We start from the raw sequence: 24,961 nt of genomic DNA on the forward strand, positions 1-24,961 counted from the left end.
AGGCAGATGAAAAGGGATGGGGAGCGGCAGAGTTGCGTGGAAGGTTTTTATTTTGGAAAAGCTGTGCAGAAAAACATTCAACCAAATGTTGCTGTGAAAAGAGAAACCCAAATCTTAAGCGTTAAAAAAAAATTTAGATCAACCAACTAGCTCAGAAGAGGGGAGGAGGCCAAGGCCGGGAGGAGTCCTAGCCGGTCAGGCAGACAGCTGGCCTCAGGGGTGAGGCCGTTTCCCTGAGCGCTTTGCAGAGGAAGACAGGGAATTCGCAGGGCTGGAGTGGCAGTGGCAGACCCGTCATACTGCTGCAGACCGGCCTCGCAGGCCCTGGGGAGCCGTGCCCAACCTCCTGGCCTTGCCAGGAGCCTCGTACGGATCCCTCAGGGTGGAGGATGGGGGGCGATGGTGGAGGAGTCAGGGCTGTGTTCAAGGTTGGCTTCTGATCAGGGCGTAAGGAGGCAGCGGCTTTCAGGGTGAGTGTGCTGGGCCGAGGGCTAACTATCACACCAGTAGGTCCTAGGCTCCAGGTAGAGGCAGGAAGGGGAGGAAGGACAGGAAAAGATTGCTCTTTCTAGGTCCTGGGTCATTAAAAGGACAGGCATATACCCACAGGCTCTTCCCAGCCTTCACCCTGAGCCCTGTTCCCCCGTGACCCCGGGGACGTTTCTGCGGAGAGGCTCCTCTGGCCAAAGCAACCGCCGCCCCACCCACGCATGGGTGAGGGTCCCTGTGACCCACATCACCGGCTTGCCCAGGAGAAATGAGGAGACAGGCTTGCCCCATGGTGGGGACGCCGAGCCCTTGGTCAAGACCTTCTGACCGGAAGCTCCTGTCCCGTCGGAGGAAGACCCAGCGGCTGTGGCCACACTGTTCACACGGCACGATTCTTCTGTTGCTGCACCTTAAGAAGGCCCTCGGCCTCCCTGAACGTAGTCAGAGGGTGCTCTCCAGCCTGTGGATTCCTGATGGGAGCATTAGGCTGCCTTCTCTCCTGGGCTCCCGAGACTTCAGAGCAGGCTTCCGAGCTTCCCCAGCTTTGGGAAGGAAGAGCCTGCCCCATATTGAGCCTGTTGGGCCTTGGGTCAGCAAATCTGCTCCTCCTTCCCCTGCAGCAGGTCTGGGGCTAGGTGACGATGAGGGCAGTTCAGGGTACTCCTGTCCTGGGATAGGCCCCAGGCCCCTGGATCCAGCAGGTCTGGGGCAAGGAGATCAGAGGTGGTGGGAGGGCCCTCACTTTCTGTCTCCACTCCGTCTGGATCCTTGCTGTTGCAAAGTGGCACTGATTCTAGCTCTGTCCCCTCTTCCCTGGCTTTTTGGCTTCGTTGGGGCCAGTGGCAGGGTCCACTCCTGCAAACTCGGTGAGAGGCCACATTCCTCTGGCTCAGATAGATTTCCAGCATATAGTACACGGTCCAGAAGATGGTAAAACTGCCTACCAGCACCAGAGTCTGGGGAAAAGTCAAGCACCCAAGTTAGGGATGGTTTCCCAAAGCCTGTGGCTTTTCTCAACCCAGAACAATGAGCTCAGAAAATCTGTCACCTTTGGGACTGCCTCTCCCACCCCAAAGCACTTGCCCCAAGGAGCTCCCTCTTAGAGCTAGTAGTTGAGTGGGGGCCCAGCCAGCTCCTTGCAACCCGTCACTTCTCAAGTCACCTGGAGTCCAGGTCCAGCAAGGTCCAGACCCCCCAGGACACTCCTGCCCGCCCGCCTGCCTGGAGCTGGAGGCCGAGCCCTTGTACCTTGAGGGTGTTAGGGGTGATGGTGTAACCGTTTTCCTCGGGGATTTTCAGCCCAGGAGGGCAGGGCAGAGTGAAGCCGTCATGCAGGTATTTTCCACTCATGGCACTTTCTAATAGTCTGTGCAGAAAAAAAGAGAGGAGGACGCCCTCCTGAACTTCGTTCCCTGACCCCTTGCCCTCACTGGTTCTCCCACCTCACAGCTGGGGAGGGAGGAAGGCCCACAGCAAGAAGGGTCTCAGGGCGGTGGAGCTCCCTGCATGGCTTCTCCCGGCCCCAGGAGCTGCCTCCCCCCCGGCACCTGCGTCCGGCACCCACCTTTGCCTGTCCCTGATGTCCACTGGACTCCACACAGAGCCGTAGAGGGTCAGCTGCCACTGCCGGAGGATGCCAGCCTGGAGCATCTCGTCTCCTAGAGCCGCAAGCGGGGCAGTCCGTGAGCCCGGTCCCCCCACTGGCTGCGCAAACAGCAGAGGCCCTGCCCAGCCCCCCCGCCCCAGCCCCTGGGGGGACTCGGCCACACGGTCCACTGCCCAGGGGTTCTACAGAGGTGCTTCGCAGGGGCCCTCAGGGACAGAGACAGCGAGGCTGAAAGGTGTGGTTCCGAAGCAAAGACGTTCTGCCTTTCTCTCGTTCACATTTTAGGGTTTCAGCTGGGATTTTGCTTGGGAAAAAAAAAATGTCCTTCTACTAAATTAAAGCAAGGTTTGAAAACCAGCAGTCTAGTGAATACCTAACTTGGCAGGAAGCCAGGAGAGTTAGGTTTGGTTGTCACTCTCCTCACTGGAATAGTGTATGACTTGCGCCAGTCACTTCAGACCTTGGGTGGGCCTCAGTTAAAAAACAAAGGAAAAAAAAAAACCAAAACAAAAAAAAAAAAACAAAAAATGGTGAAAATTAGTCCTGCCCTTACCTGCCTACCAGGGCTGGTCGAAGGATGGTTATATGTGAAAGGACTTGAAATGTGGTTTCAACAAGGAATTTTTGTTGCTATCCTGAGGAAAAATGGATCAGTCACTTCTCCAAGGAACATGAGAGGTAGGATCAATGAACAGTCTCAGATCTTAGGGCCCATGTTCTAGATGGGGTGTATTTTTTGGCATCTACCCTGTCGGTCCAATGGCAGTATTCTCCATGGGGCGGTTTCTGTGGGGATTCTGAGCTCCAGAGGGACCAGATGGTGGGGGGGACATAGGGTGGGGGCCAGGCTTACCTACATCCCTGATCACAAGTCTGTAAATCCCCTTCGCTCTTTCCCCCCAGCACCGCACAGTGGAGAAGGTCCAATCATTGAAGCCATTTGGGTCTCTGGGGGGAAGAAAAGAGTAGAAAACCCAGAAGACATGGGGCAGGGAACCGACCCTCTGCCACAAACATGATTTCTAACTGTAGGAGCCATCAGAACATAGCTGTTGTGGCCAGAGCTCCAGCTACTGGGGAGCGCACCATGAGGGGTCCCCAAGTGCTATCCCTTCCCCGGAGATCCCACGAGTTGAGGGACTTGTCAGCACATGCTAGTGGGAAAAGCAGATGTGGAGAGAGCACAGGCCGGGGAGCTCGACAGATCTAGGCTTAGTGTTACTTCCTGAGGCACTTACTAGCTCTGTGACTTGTTTCCTCATTTGTAAAAAGAGGGTAAAGTCTCCTCTGCATCATTCTTGTAAGCATTAGAGGAAGTATTTGTCAAGTGCAGTGCTTAGCACATTGTAAGTGACCTCTACGAAGCAGGTAGGAAATGGCTTTCCTGCCGCCACAGTCAGCCAGTGCCACGATTGCAGAGGACAGTGTCCGTGTCTGCTTTTTCTCTATCTTTTCCTTGCAAAGACCCTCACTGCCAAAAAAAGCTCAGAAGGTGCAGGCAGGCATACGTACGAGTCCATGCTGCGGGGCGCACCGATAAGGGACATCATGCCACTGGGGCAAAACAGTTTCAGTTCCAAGCTGCCACGGCGTGGGTGAGTGATGGAGACTGTCACTGCCACGTGCTCTAGCGTCTTCAGCCCCGACATCTCCAGGTCCATCCTGCTGACTGTGGGAAGTCAGGCTGGGCAGCTGGGAAACCAGCCCCATCAACACTTACGCCCTCACTTCCTCCCAACACACACAAAGGCACATACTCACTGAACCCACATACAGATACCCAACGCAGCCCTAACCGGGACCCAGTGCAGGCGAGTGAATGGGATGTTGTGGCTGATTTCAAGGGGCTGAAAATCTCGTTTAGTGTCTCATTGGGAAGATCACATATTTAAGACACAACGTAAGAACCAAACAGGGCAGCTTCAACCATTCATTCATCCAAAGAAGAATTTACTGAGTACCTCCTACATTTCAGGCACTGTACTAGATGCTGGGGATAGAAAGGTAAGTTGGACATGATCTCTGCCTTCTACCTGCAAGGGGAGAACGAGAGGGTGTGAGGAGGACATAACTGATGCTAAAACAGAGAGGCTCTAGGCACGGGGCAGGGAGAGCCTCTGGAGAAGGGAATGAACACGGCCCGGTCGAGAGTGCTGTGGGCAGTGGTATGTTCCAGGAGGGGAGATGGCCCAAAGGCAGGGGAGAAATGAATGTGTTTCATACAGAAGGCAGTACAAATTTCTAAAAAACTAGCCAATGGAATACACTTGGAGGAAATGGTGCTGAATGAAAAAAAAGCCTGTCTCACAAGGATACGCAGAGCGCGACTTCGGCTGCGTGATCCTCATGAATGATACCAGCGTGGAGCTGGCTGCCAGGTGAGTTGCTGCCAGGCACGAGGGATGGGGCTGAGGGCATAGGCACGGCCACCAACGAGTGACACTATGGAGTCTAGTGAGGCTGGGGTGGCCTGGGTCTTGGTGGTAGTGGTGGGTACCCAAGGCTCCAGGTGTGGCAAACCTGTGAGGGAGCCCCGCCCCCACCCCGACACACACACACTCATATAAACAGGAGTGTGTGTCTGCGTATCCTTCATGGACCATAGCCATGTCCTTTCACTGGTTTTGCTACTGGGCTGGAATTGTTTCAGACATTCACGCGGGGAGAAGGGTGCATGAGACTCCCCTGGGCACTGCTTTGCAGTTCCCTGGGAATCCACAGTTATCTCAAAACAAAGTTTAAGAAAAATGAGAATGACTGCCATGGAAGAATTCCTCAGTTGGGGGATGGTGGAAAATTAGGGGGCAAGGAGACACCGTTCCTTCTAAAGCACTTCTTCCCACTGATCCGTTCCAACAGGTGAGGTGGAGACCAGCACCTCCACCTTCCAGGGTGGTGGACAGCTACATGGAAGGAAGACGGGAGGCAAAGCTCAACCCTTGACACCACCTTCTGGCCTTCCAGGCCGTGTGTCTGTGGGCCTCCCGCTTAGCCCCACTCCAGTTCGCTCACGGAAATGCACCAACCCCCGTCATCCACTATCACAGGGCACCCAGAGGACTGCTGTCCCATGTCATTGTGACCTCATACTGTTTACCTCCCGACCTCAGCACCCACTTCCATGACCACACCCCAGGCCACGTCATTATCCAGCACTGCCTCACTTCCAAACAGCTTAGAAACTCTCTTTGTGGGTTTCATCAGATAAGCAATGCACGTTAGCGAAGAACAATCAGATGAGTCGCTGAGCAAAACGACAACAAAGAAGTTCCCACACTTCTTGATAACATGTTGGGAAATACTGATATGGACCTCTCCCTGGGCATAGATGTGTGCATGTGTGAATGGTCTTTCATTCCACCTGGCAAGTCTTCCAAGCCAATGTCCCACCCACCTTCTCTGAGCACAAGGACATCTCATCTCTCTGCTTTCCTCAATCCCTTTTTGATCTCTTCCTTCATCTCCTTGGGTGCTGCCCAGCTCCTCTTTTTTTTTTTTTTAAGATTTTATTTATTTGACACACAGAGATCACAAGTAGGCAGAGAGGCAGGCAGAGAGAGAGGGAGAAGCAGGCTCCCCGCTGAGCAGAGAGCCCGATGCGGGGCTCGATCCCAGAACCCTGAGACCATGACCCGAGCTGAAGGCAGAGGCTTTAACCCACTGAGCCACCCAGGCGCCACCCCAGCTCCTCTCTAATAACAGCTCAGATCCCACAGCTCAGCTCTCCATCAACCTCTTGTTTACTTTCTCAAGTTTCGTGGGTTTTCTTTTCCTTCCACAGCAACTATCTGGCCAGAGTCCAATATCGGACCAGCCCCATTAGCCATGTCCTTGGCCTGATCTTCTTATGTCTTTGCTGCTACAGATGAAAACCAAAAACAAATAAACCCTTTCTCAACCCTTCCCTCTCTTCTGCCCACCACGTGAAGAACATGGGCTCTGGTTCCATCCAGCCTGGGTTCAAATCCCAGCTCAGCCTTGTCCTAGCTCTGAGGAGCGGATTCATTTCCTTATCTGGAAAACTTGGAGAGTAACAGTACCTACTTCCTAGGCTTGACAGGAGGATTATATTAGTTCATACACATGGACTAATACTGACGTATTATACTCAGACGTATACTGAGTATTAAGACTATGTAAGTATCAGATATTACATCTTTTCCTTTACTGTTAAACTTCTTGGAAAAGATGTCTACATTTTCTATCTCTACTTCTTACCCTCCTGTTCATTCTTAACATTTTTCCTGTCAAGACAGTATACATGGTTTTAAAAGTGAAAGAACAATTTCCTACCCCATCCCTCACCATCCTCCTGGGCCACTCTCCAGAAGCAAACACTTCTTACTGCTCTCAGTTGTTTTCTTCTGGGATCTACCTTCATGTTCCCAAATAATGGGCATGTGTGACTATTTCATGGTTAATCAGTTTTAGACATTATATATCGACTTCTAATTATAGCCCGTGAGGATTTGATACCACACCGACCTTCTTCCTCCCCTGCCGTCCCCTCTGTCCTCTCAAAATAATTATAGCACCATTTTTAGATAGATTAATATTTTGTTTCCTTACTATGGCCTTATAAATCTTATGTGGGATTTAGCCAAGTAGTATATAATGATTATATTTCGTTTTCTGAACAATCTGCTGATGTCCCCTCTGCAGTTAGTGACTGTCCTGTGTTTACTCCATGTCCCCCATCACCATGCTTCCCAAACTGCACAAAAGAACGACATGACCTTTCTGACTACTATTTCTTCAAATGAACAAACAGATCAGAAGTTCCCCCAGTGCCACTTTCCCCAGCGACTCCATCTCAGGCTCCCTGGCTCCCGTTCCCATCCGTTGCCCTGCCACTGGGTTGGGACCTTCCTCTCCTGCCTTGGGCTTCTGTCTCCTTTCTGCCTACACTCCCTTTCTCTCTCCCCCATCCTCTCCTTCCCTTGGTTTATCCTTCCTTGTGGAATCACTGCCTGTCCCACCAGTTTCAGTGAAAGTATCCTTACTCTACCTTCTCATGTATCCCCATACCTATCCTGTATCCCAGGATAAGCAGTTTGGCTGAGTTTTAGCAACCAAAAACAACATCCTTAGGATTTGGAGAGTTTTTTTGTTTTTCTTCCCCCAAAATAGCCAGTGATCCATATTGGCTTAGAGCCAGTCGGAAGCTCGAAGCATGGTGGAGTTTTGTACTGGTAGGCTTCCCTAACTAAAGTCAGCCGTCCTGGCCCTGTACTGGTTCATGGAGGAGCCCTCTGTGTCTGTATCTCCAAGTCTTTCGGTGAGGGGTCCTTCCATTGCCCCAGAGAGGAACCACCAAGCTCCTGGCTGCCAGGGCCCTGGGATCCGGGCAGCTGGCTTGGAGGGGAGGGACCACCTCTCCCAGCACATTCCCTGTCTCCGGACAAGAAATTTCCCAACTCCTGGCAGAATAAGGAAGGGACATCATCTGGCTGCCAAGGGTGGGAGAAGGTGCCCCCGCATCTACCTTTTTACGGATCCCTATTTTCCGCCTCATACCCACCACTGTCTCCTGGAGCACATGGTAATTCTGAGTCCCGAGCCCGCTGGGACTCTGGGGCATGAAGGGGCTTATTTCTTAGTATCACCCTTGCAGACACTTGGTATGCAATTTTCTCAGCCCTGCTCACTTCTCCATTCGTTTTTCATCTTCTAAAAATGTGAAGAAGTCTCTCATTTGCTAAGCTCTCTCTCCCATTCTCTTTGTCCTTGTGCTTATACCATTTTTATTCCTTTATTCTTCTTTTGGTGAGGTTTTGGGAAAAAGTAGAAATAAAAGGACATGACAATTTGCCATCTTTAACCAGAAATCTCCTGCCTCTACGAATTACTCAACCAGCTGAGATGGAGCATTTGCCCCTATGAGGACCTGGAAACGGTTCTCGAAGGCACCAGGGGCCTGTGCAGCAAACCCAGGACCGCCCCTTCTGTCCTTGTCTCCTTGCCCTCTCTCACTGAGACAGCCCTGAGTTCCCAAGATTCCATCCTCCTCACTTCCTCCTCCCCCCTTCCCCCACCAGCCCATCTCATCCCTCCTGTTCTCCTCCGGAAGGGTCTTTCCTCGGACCACCACGCTTTAACGCAGTCCCAGTCCGTTTGCCGGGTCCTCTTTCATCCTTTTATCCTTCGTCTGCCCACCTACCCTGCGGACCTCCTCCCCAGACCTTTTCTTCCCTTTTGAACTTACTTCCTGCTTTCTGGATATAACCGTTAGGTGTTGCCCGAAATCTCAAACACAGCAGAGCCAAATTCCAGGCCTTGGTCCTTCATACTGCCCAGCCCTTGCCCAGATCTGTTCTTGGGTCTGGGGTCTTCATCTCATTTTATGTCACTACCAACTAGACAGTTGCTCAAGCTCAAAAACTTGGAAATCTTTTTTATATGTTAAAAAACATAAATGCATGTATATGTTTATATATACATTCATACATTATATATATACATTATATATATATAATATATATATAATATATATATTATATACATTATATATACATTCATACATATACATTCTGACTACAGAAAATTCCAGGCATATATAAAAAATAGAACAGGTGTTCTTAACACCTAACTCCAATATTTATCAATTTATAACCAATCTTGTTCCACTAACAGTCCTCACTTCTCCTTCCCAGAGTCATGTGAAGGCAGAGACCGAGTATATAGCTCTGAAAGACAAGGGACTGGTCTCCTTCATCCTCCCCTACCAGCAACTCGTGACAACTTATCTCAAAGGCTCCCCACATACAGACCTCCAGGTCACATTTAACTTTCTTACTGAGGCACAGGCAGTTCTGTCTGGCCCTGCCCCAGCCATGCCACACAACTCGAGGCTCCCTGAAGTTCTGTGGACTCTACATGTGTGGCCCCTGCTTCTAGATGGCCCTCCTCACCTCTTCCCCCAGCTTAGGTCGGTCCCTAGCTTCTCTAAGAGCTCTCCTGTTTTGCCTGAGTGGGGGTTGTCTCTCTGACACTGTGTCATCTCTACAGCAGACAGGCTGCCTTCCCCCTCCCAGACTGTGAGGTCCTAAGGGCAGGAATCCTGTCTTATCTCTGAATCCCCAGAACTTAATGCAGTGCCTGGAACGAGGTGGGTCTCGCGTTAGCAGAATGAATGAGTGAATCGATCGAGAGACATTGCAGAGAAGTACGGAAAGACGGCTTTGCATGGGAATGGACAGGGCAAGACCTGGGGAGAAGCAAGGGGTCCGGAGTGGCTGACCACGCCAGAGCTTCAAGCGTGCGACTCTATAGCAAGGCAAGAGCACTGACGGAAAATGGGAGAAACCTGGAAAGTAAGCTGGCTTTTGGAGGGTGACAATGAAATCTGAAATGTCGTATTTGTGATGTGCCGTGTGCTGGTGGGACACCCAACACTGCACGGTGACACAGGTAGAGGAAGCTGCAGGGGGACACCGGTGGCATGGCTGGAGGAGAGCATTAACGTGGCAGACAAGGGGCTCACAAAGCATCAATGCCATGTTCCAGAATGTCACAGAACAGAATGGAATCCGAAGAGAGTCCCACGAGAGCCCGTCTGTGTTAGGATATGTGTGGGGCCATGCGACATGCCCTTTCTACTGGTGCAGACAGACTCCGGTGGCCGCGCACGTGGGGACGCTGGAACCAAGTGAGTTACGGAGTTAAATGAAGGAAAACTCAGAAGGGTGCTTGGCTCGCAAGAAGCATTCAAGTCCCAGCTGATGAGGACCGTCTAATTATTCTCATTTGGGAATAAGTCAGGGTCTTTCTCAACTCTCCCCCCTTGACCAGAAGGTCCCAGGGCTTCCTCCACTCGTGATCTTGGGGGAGCTCTGACAATCTCTATCCCTCTCACCGGTAAGGGATCAGAGGACGAGATTTCGAGCCAAGAATCCTTCGTGGAAGTCATGAGAACTGCTGCACGGCGGAGGGAGAGACCCGAGGGAAGAGACAGAGCCACAGAGGAGTGTGAGGAGGCACTCACGGGCTGGGAATGGTGACTGGGCCCAAAAAGGACGCGAGGACCTCGGCAGCGGAGCTAAGAGAGGGCTCTGGAGAGAGGAGGTCATGGAGGCTGCACAGGGAGGCTGCTGCCCGGGCCCGGTAAATAGGGTCACAGCGGCAGAAAGGTCAAGAAGGATGAACTCTGAACTAACCCCCATGCCTGACCGGGAAAGGGGGCACTGTGAGCCATGGAACTGAGTCTTTAGTGGTAGAGATGGGGTGATAAAAGTGACCAGTGGCTGGGGCACCTGTGTGGCTCAGTGGGTTAAAGCCTCTGCCTTCGGCTCAGGTCATGATCCCAGGGTCCTGGGATCGAGCCCCGCATCTGGCTTTCTGCTTGGCCGAGAGCCTGCTTCCCTTCCTCTCTCTCTGCCTGTCTCTCTGCTTACTTGTGATCTCTGTCTGACAAATAAATAAATAAAATTTTTGAAAAAAAAAAAAAAGTGACCAGTGGCTTTAGTTCATTCACTTTTAAGGGTTCCAGGTTAAAGGCCGGCAGGGACTTCCATTTGTTTCCCCATAGGTGACCCAAGGGCGTGTGAAGGCAGGAGAAGAGTCCGTGCAGAGGGAGAGGGTGGGAGGGACAGGGGAGGCACAGAGCGGCAGCAGGACTCCTGCCTCCATGGAGGCCTCGTCTGTTACACTCAGGCTTCAAGTAGGGTAACAGGGTAACTACGAGGGGCTTCATTTCCTGAAGACGTGCAGACGCGCTCGTGTGTTAGACACTCCTCCCCAACCCCGCTGCCCCTCCTGCCCTCTGGTAGTGATTTCAGACCCGGAGGCAGCTCTATGGCAACCAAGGGGCCCCGGTCCTTTTCCCCCCACATCCTCTGTCCGGCTCCCTCATGCACTGCCCAGCACGGCGGCACACGTGGTTATTTATGTGAAGTTAAATATAATACAATTAAAACTTAGCTCCTCATTCATACTAGCCACATCTTAAGTGTCGAATAGCCCTCACACGGCCAGTGGGTAGAGAGCATTTCCATCACTGTGGAAAGTTCTGTAGGACACCACCCCTCTACAGTGTTAGCAGTACCACACCTCCTCTCTTCTCTCGGTGACCTTCAGCTCCCTCCCTCTTAGAAACAGCTGACTTTGAGCCCTCGGACACCGATTCCCACCCCGCCCCCCCCCCCCGGTCTGGGGGAAAAGACCAAGCTTGGTCACAGGGGCATATCTGTGGACTGTCTAGTCACTCTAAACCATATTAACTACAGTCCCTTCAACCTCCAAGTGCGCCCACAGGCTTGTACTTTCTGTCCTGTCTGCTGGAGGATAAATGGAGCCACAAGAGAGAAGACACCTTCGCTGAACTCAGAAATTCGCAGCCGTCCTGCCTGCTGCCCTCCACGCTAGCAGAACTCTGGGTCTACACCTCCCTTTGCTTCATCCTCTCTGCCCACTAGCCCATTTCCCACTCTCCTCGGCCCAGGACAACGTGTCTTTGCTTTTATGCTTCCTAGTGACAAAGAAGCGGTTGCCGGGGAGGTTTGTCACCCGTGCTGGGGCAAGGTCCCCTGGCCAGTGGGAAGCAGAGGATGACAAGGTTGGAAAGGCCCCCAGCCCTCTTCTAAGTTAACTCCCATTTGGCAAGTGCGACTCTGCATTACTTTGCTAGTTAAAGGACAGTGGGGAGTGCTGGGTGAGAGGTCCCGGTTAAAAGGTTCACTATCTCCAAGACTCATCAGTGCAAAGCCTAGGGGTTCCGACTGAACTGCATTCCCAGGAATGTTCCTGGACTTCTCTGCCTTGGCGGATGCCCTTTCCAAGACAGCATTCCTTTTACGGAAAATGCGACGAACCGGGCCTGTGGATTTCCTTCCACGTAGAGGGAGTGGGCAAGTGACAGACACGGTTAGGGAGATAGACAATGGAACACTTCTTGGGGAAACCTCCACCGGAGGGAAGCTGCCCTGCCCCTCCCTTCTGGCTCCCTTCTTTGGCCATTCCTCGTCTTATTCTTGCTCTGGTTTGATCACTCTCTAGGATCAAACCGGGGTAAGTGAGCAGGGAGTTCTAATTTGGGCCCAAAACATGGCATGCTTCAATCTTCACAAAAAATAGCAAATAACTCTGCCTGGCAAAATTCTTTAAGGGGGAAAAAAAAAATCCCCCTCGGAGCTGGGAGTACGGAAACTCTCACTCAGAACTCGGGGGAATCTGCTGTCGGGCACAAGCGTCCCCATCCCGCTGCCCTCTTGTCCGGGAAGGGGTTCAACCGCAGCACTTCACACAACCCCACGGAGCCTGGGTGTGATGGAGGCGGGGACAGAGGACAGATAACCGCTCCCGGGGGGGGAGACATCGGCATCCTCCTGTCCCGCCCCAAACACCCCACCAGGCTTCTGTATCACACAAGCCGGAGAGTCAAAGGAAGAGATTCATTTTCTTCATCCAAAGGCCACTGGGCTGAAGGGCACTGCCTGGCCAGTCCCCAGCCTGGAAGTCAGAGCAGCATCTTTCAAGTCCTGCCTCCGGCTCAAGTCCCAGGGCCACTCCTCCCCCTGTCCCGCCCTTCTAACCGGTTGCTCAGCAGCTCCTTCCACTACTAGTAACTCAGGAGAAAGGTCTTATTTAAGCAGCCAGGGGGCCAGCCAAGTCAGAAGCGGCAACATGTCCTAAAATGGTCAAAGAAAACTCCACAGGTCTGCCTGGAGCTCAGCTCCTAAAGGAAGGGGGCAGAGTCGGGCAGGGCCGATGAGCTGGACTTCCCCGGCACCCCGCCCCAAACCTCAGGCCCGAGATTAACCCCCTTTCTGCTGACTACTTACCATTCCACAGGACCTCCAGTGAGTGGGGGGACAGCGGGATAGCCTTGTTCTCTTTTAACACAGGGCTGACATAGGAAGCTAAGTAAGGGACAGAGGTCCAGATCTAGTAAAGGAAAGGGGTGGTGGTGATGAGCGAGACGGGCCGCGCGCACTCATCCACTCGATTCTCGGGGCCCAGCTCTTCTCTCTCCTGTCCTCATCACCTCTTTTCACTCCCGAGGCTCCTGCCGACACCCAGGAGCGCTCCCTACGGCACCAAAACACGGAACCAGAGGCGAGTGGCTGCGTCCAGGGTGCGAGAGGATGACCAGAGCACCCTGGGAGCCCCAAGCTACACTCGCTAACAGTTCGGAAACTTCTGTGAGCGTGTTGAGCCTGCTTCTCCGTTTGAAAAATGGGTATCAGATGGCATGAGGGTAAACGAAACGAAGAACATTTATTAAGAGCCTACGACGTGCCAGGCAAGGTTTTAGGCATTTGCCCCCCAGCCCCCCCATCCTGCCAGGCAGGGGTCCCCGCTCTGCCAACACCCATTCACCTTGGCTGCGTTGACGAGCCTCCAGGCATTGAGCAGGCCGAATCCGTGCTGGTGGCTGTGGCTGAAGCCAGCCTCGTTGGTGACCCAGTCGGCACGGCGATCCTCATACTGCGAGAACAGAGGTGCCGCTTAGTCTCGGGGATTTCCGAGGTATGCGTGACTCTCGAACAAGTCAGTTCAACATGGCTGAAACTCCATGTGTAACTTCTAACTGCCCAAACCTTAACTACGAATAGCCCCCTGCAGACCAGGAGCTTTACGGGGAACGGAAGCAGTTGATAAACACCAATTTTGTATGTCACATCGATAATGTATTGTATTCCTACAGTAGAGTCAGCTAGAGAAAAGGGAATGTTATCAAGAAAATCTTGAGGAAAAGAAAATACATTTACAGCAGATCCATGCATCGAGACCCATGTTGTTCAAGGGGCAACTACAAGGTCAACAACGTAACTCGGGTTTCCTTGCTGCCCCTGTTGGCTGACCTGGGCCAAACTCCCACTCGGGGCCGAGGGGAATGGGTTCCCCAAGGAGAGCTGGAACAAAAGGTCCAAGCCTCATGAAGTCACCACCCTCCCGGCTTGCTCCTGGAGAGGGAGCCAGGAGTCACAGGCCCCGGAGGAAGGGAGCCCAGCGTGCTGCTCGGCTGGTGAAATGGCTCAGGCAGAGCAGGTACGAACGAGTTCGGGCCAGAAATCTTGACGGGCCACTCGCACCTGTTCTACACACCGGCAACTCTGGAAAGCATCTGGCCCCTCGAGTTTGGGCGAGTCTGAAGCCGCCTGCTCCCTGCACGTGCGCGGAAGCAGAAGCGTGGGGAAGGCGGCTGGGTCTCACCTGCGTGGCTGTGAAGACAATGATGTGTTGGACATCCCGCCACGTGAGGCACGGCCGCACCTGCAGCATCAGCGCTATCATGCCCGCTGCGAGGGGGGCCGCAGCCGAAGTCCCCGTGTGGCCCTCGGTGCAGCCTGTGCCCTTCTGAAGGTCCCAGTCAGTGGTCACCTGGGGAGTGGACGGGGGGAGGGCGGGGTTAGACACAGAGTGCACGGGTGCTATGGGGAGGGGGGGGTGGGTAGGGGAGTGGGGGATGGGCGCTCAGAGTAAGCCTCTCGGGTGGGCCCTTCCCTTGTGAGAACCAACCTCTGACCAGAGGGAGGCCCACTATCGGGTCAGCACAAAGGAGATCCTTAGCCCTTCGAGGCCCTGCAGGACAAGCTCTGGAGAACTGAGAAAAGATGAGTAAAGACTAAAGAGCTACTTTGGAGGGTCTGGCTGCAGGCAGAAAGGAGAGAGCGCTGTGGGAGATGCCTTAGGTGCAGAAGACAGCCTTTCTGATTCCTGCTCCTCTAATAATAGCTTCCCCAATTCCCCACCCTGACCCTCCAGGACCTGCGGCCATGCTAGACAGAGGAAGTGGCTGAGGGAGCTCCTGGGCCCCAGCTGGAGCTGGGACAACAGTGACGGCACCATTCAAGGAAATCCAACTTGGCAGCTCGGCGACAAGGGCTGGAGTGACATCAGTGGGAACAAAGGGAGTGTGTTCCCAGGGAGAGGGAACTGAGTCCTTGCCCACCCTGTGAGCTCAGTGCGGGCTTCGTGTCTACACGGCCTGCCCGCCCTGGCCCAAACTGCCTCACTGCTCTGGGCCTGGTGCCTCAGTGTGGTTCCCGAGAGCCCCCCTTCTCTACCTGTGGTTCTGAGGTGGGAGGCGACAGTAGGTGGGGGCGGGGAAGGGGAGTTACCTCACGGGGAGAGATGGCATCAAGCTCTTCTTTTCATGCTCTCATTCACCCTGGAGCCATAAAGGGTTTGCCTAAGTCTGCCCCACGCTGTGGCTCTTTGGATCTAGGACATGGTGCCAATGTTAAGACTAGAGAATTTTTTCCTTCCAGGCTTCTCTCTGGGTCAGATACCAGGATGCTAACTTCTGCCAAGAACCCCTTCTCCTCTGTCCTCACTGCTTCCCTCCCAGCTGTTACAGCGGCCGCCAAGAGATGGGGTTTTCACTCAGACCCCGTGTGCTCCCAGAAGAAAAAGGAAAAAGCCCTCCAAGTTGCAGCCTCAACGAGACTGGGAAGGCTGGTCTGTGCCAGGGAGCAGATTGGGTTTTTTCCTGTTAAGGAAACAGCATCACGGGATAGTCTCAGGGGTAGCTGTGAGGGCCGTGAACATGCCTAGGGCGGCAGGAGCCCCAGGCAGCCCTGGGAAAGTCCAGGGGAGCACCCCAGGCGCCCAGCGGGGGAATAGCACAGGCGGCTCGCCCTGCCCCCAAGGAGTCCGCGGTCACTGAGCGGGAACTGGCAGCGGGGTTTCCAAGGCAAAAACATCCCAAAGCTGGGACCTTGGCTACACAAACTCCTCTCACTTCTGGGCCAGTGACAGTTCAGGTGGAGGCGGGGGTGGGAGTAGGAAGGGGAGGGGAGTTAGAACAGCCAGCCACTGCCGAGCAGGTCTCAATGATGCTAGGGAGGCCTCGGCGAGTGGGCTCCCCAGTTTCTGCCAGGGCACCAAGAGCACAGTTTGCTCCTGCTCTTTCCTCTCACCCAGCCTGGCTTTGGGGAGCAGGGGGCCCTCTGAATCCGACGCCTGCCTGCTGGGCAAAGCCTCTCTGATGTGTTTCCTTTAGCCCACTCCCTTTTTCCTTCTCCCTGGGCGGGGGCGGGAGGCAGAGGGCCACAGGCACAGGGCCTTGGAACCATGCGTTGGCCAGAAGTCACTTATTGGCAAAATAGAATTTCAGTTTTGGAGAAGGAATGTGACCCAGCAGGAAGACAAAGACGTCTGTCCCTAGGCCTCTGGAGAAGGAGGACACCCCCAGGCTCTAGCCCAGCTCTTCCCTGGAGCTCTGGGGTCCCAGTCCAGAGACCTGGCCTGAACACGCCGGGATGGAGCTAAGCCAGCGGGTGTGGGCAGCAGAGCCTGAATTCTTTAAAAGGTTCCCCAGTGTGACAAGCTCCACTCCCCTGCTCTGATCCCTTGTTGGACACGGCTCCAATTCTAGCTCCAAGGAAAGAAGTGTTTCTTGGGTTTACAGACATTTCCCAGACCCCTTTTCCCACCCATCCCGTGAAAACAACCACTAGCTTTACTGCCGATGAGGAACGTGACCAGAGCTCATAGTATTTATGTAAGGGCTGAAGAGTAATGGAATGAAGATTATTTCCTAAGCCCACAGGAATTAGCCAAAGCCCAAATTCCACCAAAAGAAGACATTTCAAAAGAGTTCTTTAATCAGGGTGATGCGTACTAGTCTCTATAAAAATACATATATCCGTAAGTTAAAATGCTGAAGGTAAAAACCACGTACAGGTTTGTTCAGGGTCCTAGTTCCGATTTCCCAACAGTGGCATGCCCGGATGAGACCCCGATCTGCTGGGGAAGAGGAACTGGAGGGGCGGGCGGGGTGGGGGAGCAGCGACCCTGAGAAAGACAGCCGTGCTGCCTGAGGGGTGTCCTGTGGGACAGTGACGGGGAGCGCAGGGCACAGGAGGCACTCACAATGCTTCGGAGCATCTTGTCCCCACCACTGAAGGTGACCGCCAGCATGGAGGCACACTCCTCGGCATAGAAAGGCATCCGTCCCTCCTCGTCCACAGCGCCTGGGGGCAGAGCAGGGGAGACGCGCGCCAGGGGCCTGATGGTATCAGTTATCGTCTGGGAGGCTGTCCTGTGTTTAAAAAATGATCTCTGCCCCCCAAGTGCCTCAGAGGGCACATACGCCTCACCTGAACAGGTAACCTCAAACAGCAGAAGGGATTCTGGGCCCTAGTACCATTCTTCCAGTAGGCCCCACGGTAGAACTGGGGGTGTTCCCCTTGATTACTACTCATCTGTTCACACATTCACCATTCTCCATGTTTATTCACTCATTAATGATCTACTGCGGGTCCCACAGTGGGAGAGGCATCGGGGCCACATGGAAAAGGCCACAGTCTCGAGCTCAAGGAGCCAAAAGTCAGAGAGGAAGTAAGGTAAGTAAATGCAACTGGGGCAGCAGATGTTGTGGTGGGGGGCACAGGGATGGGGCATTTCATTCAGGCTCGTAGGGGTCAGGGAAGGCTTCAAGCAGGAGCCAAGTGGCCCATGGGAAGGGAGGCTGGAGCAGAGGCCTAACCAGATGACAGGCTGAAAGTGTTCCTGGGGTATGGTGACATCTAAGGAAGTCCTGAGATCCCCAGAAGCAGGGCTAGTCCCTCCTAACTATATGGCTCTGAAGACAAGATCATGCTCACATAGACAGACACCATGGAAGCCAGGGCACCCCGCAAATCCACAGCCCCTCCCCCCTCCCCACTGAGGGACACACACACCCCAAAATATGGAAGCCCTCTACCGCCGAGGGATACACACCCCAAAATACACAACCCCCTCCACACTGAGTCCCACACACACCAAAACAGAGTCCCCTCCCCATGGAGCGACACACCAAGCACTCCTGCACACACAACCGCAGGCCACTACCTATGGTGACGGTGTAGATGGAGTTGGCGTAGCCGTCGTAGTTGCAGTTGTCGTTGTGCTGACCGCCATTGCCACTGGCCACCACAAAGATGCTCCCGAAGCCCCTGCGGCCAGCAATCACCCCGTGTTGCAAGGCAGCCTGAGGAGGACAATGGTCATGGGTCAGCTGAGGAGCTCAGAGAAAGACCTCTACCTTCCATACCAATCCTCTCCTCCCCTTCCAGAAAGAAAAAGGGAAAAAGCCCAAAGGCATTGGGCCAACAGTGGAGAGAGATTTAAAGATGGAAAGCAAGAAAGGGAGGGAGCTGGGAGTTGAGCAAGTGTCTGATGAGTCTGCTGCTTATCAGATCTGTGGGGCCAGTGATGAGGGGGCAAGCGCAGAATCACAGGGAAATGACTCAAGGCACCGTCCACTTCTCTAAGAACTGGTGTCCCCTGTGCTGCCCCACCTCCAGGTTAGAAGGAGTCGCCCCAAAGGAGGTGGTGGGTCTGGATGCTGTAAGTCTGGCCCCACAGATGGGGTAGGCTGGGAAAGTGAACGACTTGACCTGAACTAAGAGGGTATCCTTGGTCTCGCAATCTTCACACAGTTCAGTTACCTTTCCAAGCTGGTGGGGGCCATCCACTGTCTTCCCATCATCATCTGGTCCCCAGCTGTTGAGAAATACCCAGAGGGAAGAGCCAGAGCCCCACTGTGGTGGCCCATCCAGGCTTCCCATTCCCAAGTGACCACGCCCTGCCTGGGCTCTTCCTGTCCTCCCAAGGGTTCCAGTCCAGGCCCCCATGATTAAAGGACACAGGGTTCAAAGATCCAGCCTTCACTCCAAAGTGGAAAGTGGAAGTACATGACAAGGCTCTTTTTTTCCCTTAGAAACTTTCCCCGTCTAGGACCACCTTCACCTGCCCCTGAAAATCCTTTCTTGGGTCCCAGGGAGCAGGAGACAACACATATTGGTAGAGAGGGACTGGAGGACACCCCATCTTCTGATCTAGGGATCTCAGACAAGGCTCGATGGCAGAGTACCCACAAAGGACCTACATTGTCTGTGTGAGTTCCTGGGTCTGAGGGGCTCTCTCTTCCTTCTCTAAGGGAAATGTCCTCTATGGATGACATCATGCATTTAAGGGGGTGTGGGCTGGGGGAAGAGCCGGTGCCAGGTGCCATCGGTGCTGTGAGGGCGGCGCAAATTCGGTTTCCCCTTTCTCAGGAGCCCAGGCCCCGCCCGCTCCCCACCCATTGCCAGAACCCAAAGCTGCAGTTGCATTTATGCTGCAGGGTGGCGGGAACTGGCACTGGGTGTTCTGCTGGGCTGTGGTGGGAAAGGAGCCCTTCGGAGCTCATGAAACAGGTAAACACGGGGCAGACACTCCTCGTGTGGGCCCCTGATGATGGGGTGGCGTGGGGCTTACGACGGAGAACCCAGGGCCGGGGGTTTGGAGACGCGGGTGGCGGACTTCCGGCCTGAAGGCGGCAAGAGGACCCCAGCAGGCACCTGCTGCTCCGCTGTGGGGGCTGCGCGTCCCTGCCCAGCCGTACCTGCAGCTGTAGATGTCGTTGATCTGGTAGTGTGTGTTGAACGCCACAGCCTCCATGCTGTCCGTGAGGGGCCCATCCAGGACCCGGATACCTGGGCGGTGAAGGCCGCATCAGCTCCCCGACCACGTGGGTCCCTGATGGGGAGCTGGTGGTGGTGAGCCACATAGGGAGGCTTCCTTTCCCTGCTAAGAGCTCTTTTTTTAGACCATGTGTATGTACCAGAATGGGCTTGTTTGTTTAACTAATGCTGAATCTTGGATTCTAAGGATCATTGGGGCTGGTGGAACGAGGCCTGGGCTAGAATGTAGGCAGTCAAGTTTCCCTTATTTGCATCCTTAATCTTGTAGAGCCCGGGTGCAGTGCTTGACACATACAGTGTGTCCAATAAATGGTACCTATGACCATTACTGCTCCACGGATGCCTACTTTTACCCTCTAAAATGGGGTGGGTCACATCCTGGTGGTCAGGTAGCAACAGATGGAGCTTTGGGAGGGGACTGGGGTCAGGAAGTTTCTGGCTCACTCTGGAGCTCCTTTATGGAGAGGGCTACTGCCCTCTGCTGGAGAGTAAGGGGAATACAGCCAATCCGTTCAGTCTGCAGGTTCCAAGCACTTATGAGCAGTCCGGGAGGGTTTCCGTACTCAGGCTCTTCCCGTTCCCCCTTGATGTACGTTCCCTCTTGATGTAGGAAGACTAACAGAAAGAGCCTTAGAACAAGCTCCAGTAGGGGCCAGGGCTGCTCAGCTCTCCTTAGAGGAGGGAGCGCAGACAGCAACTTTCAGAAGGGCTGGGAGATGGGAGGGGAGTCTCCACAGACAGACTGGATGAAGGAAGAGAGGCAACTAAAAGGGTACTTGGGAAATTATGGAAATACAAGTATAATCTAGATAAGGAAAAGGAGTTATTGTTATAGTGAGCTGGGTCATTTGATGGGACATAACCACGATCAGAGAAAGGGGGCAAGTGAGTGAGTGGTTGGGGCTTGAGGCCTCCGTCCCACTTCAAGACCATTCCCACTTTGATATGTTTTATATAATAGGGTTTGCGGCTAACGACATGTTTGAAACACCACTACACTGACAAAAATCAATGACCTGATACGTCCTACAGATCTATCTATCATAAACTTATCCTTTGCCTGATTCCATGTGTGTTGAAAGGGGGATCAACACGGTCAGCCCTTGGGAGAGGAGCAGGCGGGGAGTGAAGCCCACCGAGGCTAGTGTGGAAGGTACCTGCTATGCGGCTCCCGTAGGCCACTCCGACGGCACAGAAGCTGTTGTTGGGCACGGCGGCAATCTCTCCCGCACACCTCGTGCCATGGTGGTTGCCATTCTCCGCGTCTGGGTGTGGCATTGGGTCAGGGTCGTTGGAGTTGAGGTCATAGCTGCCCTCAGGGCTCTGTAACATTGGAGGGGACACGTGGTCATTCACGTGGTCATTCACAAGTTTTAATGGGTTGGGTCCTGGCGCTCAGGGGGAGAGGAGACCTGGGGGAACCTGGGACTTTGGGGCTCCCAGCCAGCACAACAGGCCCATCCCTCTCTCTCAGGCTGCAGAGGTGAGAACAGGACACATGGGGCAAAACTGAGAAGTGCCCCAGGTCTCAGCAAACTTCTCTCTTGTCCGTTACAGAAACGGGCCCAGGAGACAGCCCTGCAGCTTGGGAAGCCCAGGATAAGAGATTTAGAGCTACCTAAAGAGCAGGTTTTGGAGGAGGAAGGTGCTCAGAACTCTGGGGAGAGGCAAGTTGCCTCCAGAGGCCACTCCTTACTCCCCAGGGCAGGGAGCAGCAGCCGGAACCAGGAAGTGCCACCCCAAGTTCTCTCCCCGGGTCTTAACTGCCAGACTGGAACGCTGGCTGGGGGAGTGGGGAGGATGAAGAACACCATCCCACCTCCCAGGCCCTTCTGTGTGGCCCGGGGACCCCTAAGAAAGGGGGCCAGGCTGAGGCAGTAACAAGAAGGAGATAAGATGTGGGCGTCGGAGGGGGCGTCCCAGGGCCACTCACGTAGTTGGGTGCGATGTCCTGGATGGTATGTTCCACTCCGTCATCCACCACCACCACAGTCACCCCTCGCCCCGTGACATTGCGTTCCCATACACCTGTCACGTTGATGTCCCTGCCAGGGCTCCGCCTGTTATTCTGTGGGAAACATAGGCTCAGGAACTATTCCAGAGCCTTGGGAGCCTAGTGACACACGACATAGCTCACAGACAGATGAGTCAGAGCTCGCAGTCCCTTTTTCCTTCCCTCCCGGCCACCACCAAAGAGCCGCACAGTGGTTGTGGACTGAGAGGTCTGGGTGGGGACAGAGGGACAAGGGAGGGCTTTGCCACAGGCTCGCTCTCCAGGAAGGCCTGGCATCCTTCACCGGTGCTAAAAGTGAAACGGTGGCAAGGACAAGCGTTGGAGGATACGATTCGGCCATATAACGTATATCCTATGAACACGACAAAACATAACGTGGTACCAAGTGTTTACAAAGCATCAGGCACACACATATTAATTCACTTCTCCCAATCAGAACTCCGCCAGGTACACACTGTTACGATCTCCACATAAATGGAGGAGCTGGATCTGAGCCCGGGCAGCCTCGCCCCAGCACCCACACCCCAACTTCTGGCTCTCCAGAAGCCAGCACAGGGAAGGAGGAGCCCGAGGGCAAAACATGCCACCGAAGCCAACAGAAATGAAACGTGTCCTCAGGCAAAGGACGGGGCAACGGGAGAGTAATAGGGTCAAAGGCCCTCTAGAGAACAGAGCACCCCAATTTCTCCGCCTGAGGGCTGCAGGCGGCAGGGCCAGGCTCACCAGGTGCCACTGCTGCGGGTACTTGGGGTCGTTGAAGTGGACGCTGCGCTTGGCCCGCTTGAGCAGCCTCTGCTCTGAGTGCCAGCGCACAGCCTCGTGCCCAGCTAATACGGCCTCCGCCTGCCGCCGCACAGCCTCCGCCGGCTGCCCCTGCTGCTGCCCCGCCGGCTGGATGAGGAGGTAGTACCCCCGCAGCTCCCCGATGCGCCCAGCATTCAGCAGCCCCGCTGCCTGGGCCAAGGCATCTGCCTGCTGCTCCAGAGTCTCTTCCGGACCGCCGCCTTCCAGGCTGTCCAGGTGCACGGCCCAGCTTAGCCCCCCTGGACCGTGGGCTCTGGGCCCATCGATCCCTGCCAGGCCCATGACCCAGGGAACCAGCAAGAAGAGCCCGGCCAACTCCAGCCAGAGGCAGGTGGATAGGCCCAGGGGGGCATCCAAGTGTGGCACTTTCCGCCTCCCCTTCGGCATCAGAGCAGCAGGCTGCAGACAAACAGAAAGGAAATCAGGGACCCCTGTGGGGAATCTATAAGGAGACCAAGCCATCCCTGTAGGTCACCGACAACCAGCCTACAACCTCCCAATCCACTCCGTTTACGTTTGTAAACACGGGATCCTCTCTTTTCATAAACATTTATTCCAGAGCAACGGGCGGGGTGTGGGGTATGAGCAGGTACAACCCCAGCAGATACCCGCGAGGCGGCAGGATGGCAATGCCATCTCACCAGATAATCAGGGAGGACGTCCAACTGCTAACAGGCACCACACTGCTCTTTGCCACTGCGACTCTGAAAAGGGCTCAAAAGTCGTATCGCTCCCGTAGGTGACTGGCAAAATCATGACTGTTCTTCCTCCCTTATTTCGAGGGGACATAAATCTTCCCCCCAGCTGACATCTCAGTCCAGTTGTCCTCAGGGCTGACTCACCACGCGGGTGCCCCAGTCCTACCTGGGCTCTGTGCGAGGTTGAGCTCCTGGTCTGGCTAACCACCTCACACTCATTTTGTGCAAATGGAGACAAGGCATTTGTCTTGTGGAGTGGCGGTTCTGAGCACAGACTGCAGACCTGTGGGCCCCAAGCAAAGAAGAAATGGTGTCATTCCAAATTCAGTGGAGCCAGCAGAGGCTAGCCATGACCTGTGACCAAGGGAAGTGGCCAATGATCAAATGTCATTTCCAGGGATCTCAAGTGGGTTGCAGACTGGCACAGAAACCCCACTTCTTATCCTAACCATCATGCCACCCTCTTTTCTTTGTTCCCCAGAGGTCCAGAAGAGGGCTTGAACTGTTGCCAAGACACCCTCCTAGAGAAGCAGAGAGTACTATTTCCTAGAAGACGAGGTGGTAGCTAACGTCCTGATTTCTGTACCTCTGATGGATGCCAGGGGCAGTAAGAGGTAGGAAGCAGAGGAAATGGTGAAAACCCGAGAATGCAAACAAAACTGAACAGGCCTAAAAAGCATGTGGGCAACCAGGAAAGGAGAAATGATCAGACAGTTGGAAAGTAGCACTAAACATGGCCATCCTTCAGCACGAACTTGGCTGGGTGGCCTGTAAGTGAGGGCTTACGCTCCAAACTTGGGATCGCCAGCCATGGTTTGATTTCAGAAAGGCCACATTTAGAACCAGGGGGCAACGGTGGGGCCAGGGACAGGTGAGGGGGGCAGCAGAACCTGTGTGTACCTATTGGCGACTGGGTTCCTTTGGAGTCATCTGCTCTGTGCTGGTGTCACCCCGAGGCAGGGCTTCCTACCCACACGCGCCCAAAGGGATCCAACCCAAAACGTGACAGAAAAATAGGTATTTTACTGAAATCTCTTTGGAAAGGGAGAAGAGAACTTAGGCCACCTGACTTTTCCCTCCAAAAAGCTGCATTCCGTGTCTCCTTTGCATTCCCAGGCGCATTCCCTCTCAAATTCCTCGCGGCCCTCCAGCAGCCTCCACTGTCCCAACACACTCAGATGCCTTTCCCAGACCTTACTAAGTAAAACAACATCTTGCCAAATAGCCAGATAGTGCCCCACCTAGGCAGGCCCCTCTAAGTCCCCTAGATCCCATGCATTTCCGGAAGAGAAGAGAACCCTGACCACCACTTCCTCCTCTCTATTGGCAGGGCAGGACCGTCTCCCACTCCCACCCCAGGTTTCTGGGAAAGGAACCTTAAATAGTCCCTGGAAGCAGATCACAACCTCACCCAACTGCTTTGCGTCTCTTAACAGCTCTCAGGTGCCAAGGGGAAAAAAAGAAAGAATATGGGCAGCCCTGAGTCCTGGAAAGAGACTGTCCCAAGAGACTGACCTCCTCGCAGCCTCTCCACCCGGTTCCTAGAAACCAGGTTGAGTCCCGAGTCAGTTTCATTGATTTCCTTCTCTCCGGCCCCGACTGGCCCGTGCACTGTGACCCTCCCCTCAGAGGGACCCCTACTACCCTGGGATCCGCGACCCTGGTGTCCCGTCTCCCAGGGCTCCCCCACGCTGGGGCTGAGGGCGCCCTCGATGCGGCCCCCTGGTCCTCAGGGGCCGGTGCCCCCCCCCCCCCCGGCTCTGGGCCACTCGGACTTCCCCTGCCCCACCCCCACCGAGTTCTCAACTCACCGGCCCGGCCGCAGCTGCTGCCGCCGCCTCCCTGCGGAAACTCGCGGCTTCCCGGGAGCCCGGGGAGCCAGTGACAGTAGCATCACTTCCGCCCGGCGGCGCAGCCAATCAGCGGCGGGGCCCCGGCCCGGCCCAGCGGCCCG

General features: G+C 54.4%; 1 protein-coding gene across 3 annotated transcripts; it reads right to left on the reverse strand.

Moving 5' to 3' along the window:
* Positions 1–32: 32 nt before the first annotated feature.
* PCSK7 (proprotein convertase subtilisin/kexin type 7) lies at positions 33–24,950 on the reverse strand. 3 transcript variants are annotated; one of them, XM_047747371.1, is made up of 17 exons: positions 24,819–24,950; positions 23,174–23,290; positions 22,229–22,708; positions 21,425–21,559; positions 20,649–20,814; positions 19,413–19,503; positions 18,475–18,529; positions 17,876–18,014; positions 16,913–17,013; positions 14,249–14,416; positions 13,412–13,519; positions 12,874–12,976; positions 3,608–3,764; positions 2,949–3,043; positions 2,054–2,147; positions 1,738–1,855; positions 33–1,445 (listed from the first exon to the last, which is right to left on the reverse strand). In XM_047747371.1, the coding sequence occupies exons 3-17, from the start codon at positions 22,694–22,696 to the stop codon at positions 1,080–1,082; spliced, it is 2,364 nt and encodes a 787-aa protein (XP_047603327.1). In that variant the 5' UTR covers positions 22,697–22,708; positions 23,174–23,290; positions 24,819–24,950; the 3' UTR covers positions 33–1,079. The 3 variants fall into 3 exon arrangements, 2 of the variants coding, with proteins under 2 accessions (XP_047603327.1, XP_047603328.1); XM_047747372.1 differs by lacking the exon at positions 24,819–24,950 and adding an exon at positions 24,652–24,670; XR_007130543.1 differs by lacking the exon at positions 33–1,445 and adding an exon at positions 2,649–2,730 and having other exon boundaries at positions 1,838–1,855.
* Between the last annotated feature and the right edge of the window lie 11 nt (positions 24,951–24,961).

This window comes from Lutra lutra, chromosome 10, assembly GCF_902655055.1.
Source record: "Lutra lutra chromosome 10, mLutLut1.2, whole genome shotgun sequence".
Lineage (NCBI taxonomy): Eukaryota > Metazoa > Chordata > Mammalia > Carnivora > Mustelidae > Lutra > Lutra lutra.

Excerpts from the sequence above, each read along its gene's own strand:
- PCSK7 (XM_047747371.1), bottom strand. The coding sequence starts at position 22,696 with ATGCCGAAGGGGAGGCGGAAAGTGCCACACTTGGATGCCCCCCTGGGC. Across the intron at positions 18,015-18,474 it reads GCCCCCACCAGCTTGGAAAG|GCTGCCTTGCAACACGGGGT; the intron begins GTAACTGAACTG and ends TGTCCTCCTCAG. Across the intron at positions 3,044-3,607 it reads GCGCCCCGCAGCATGGACTC|AGACCCAAATGGCTTCAATG; the intron begins GTACGTATGCCT and ends TCTTCCCCCCAG.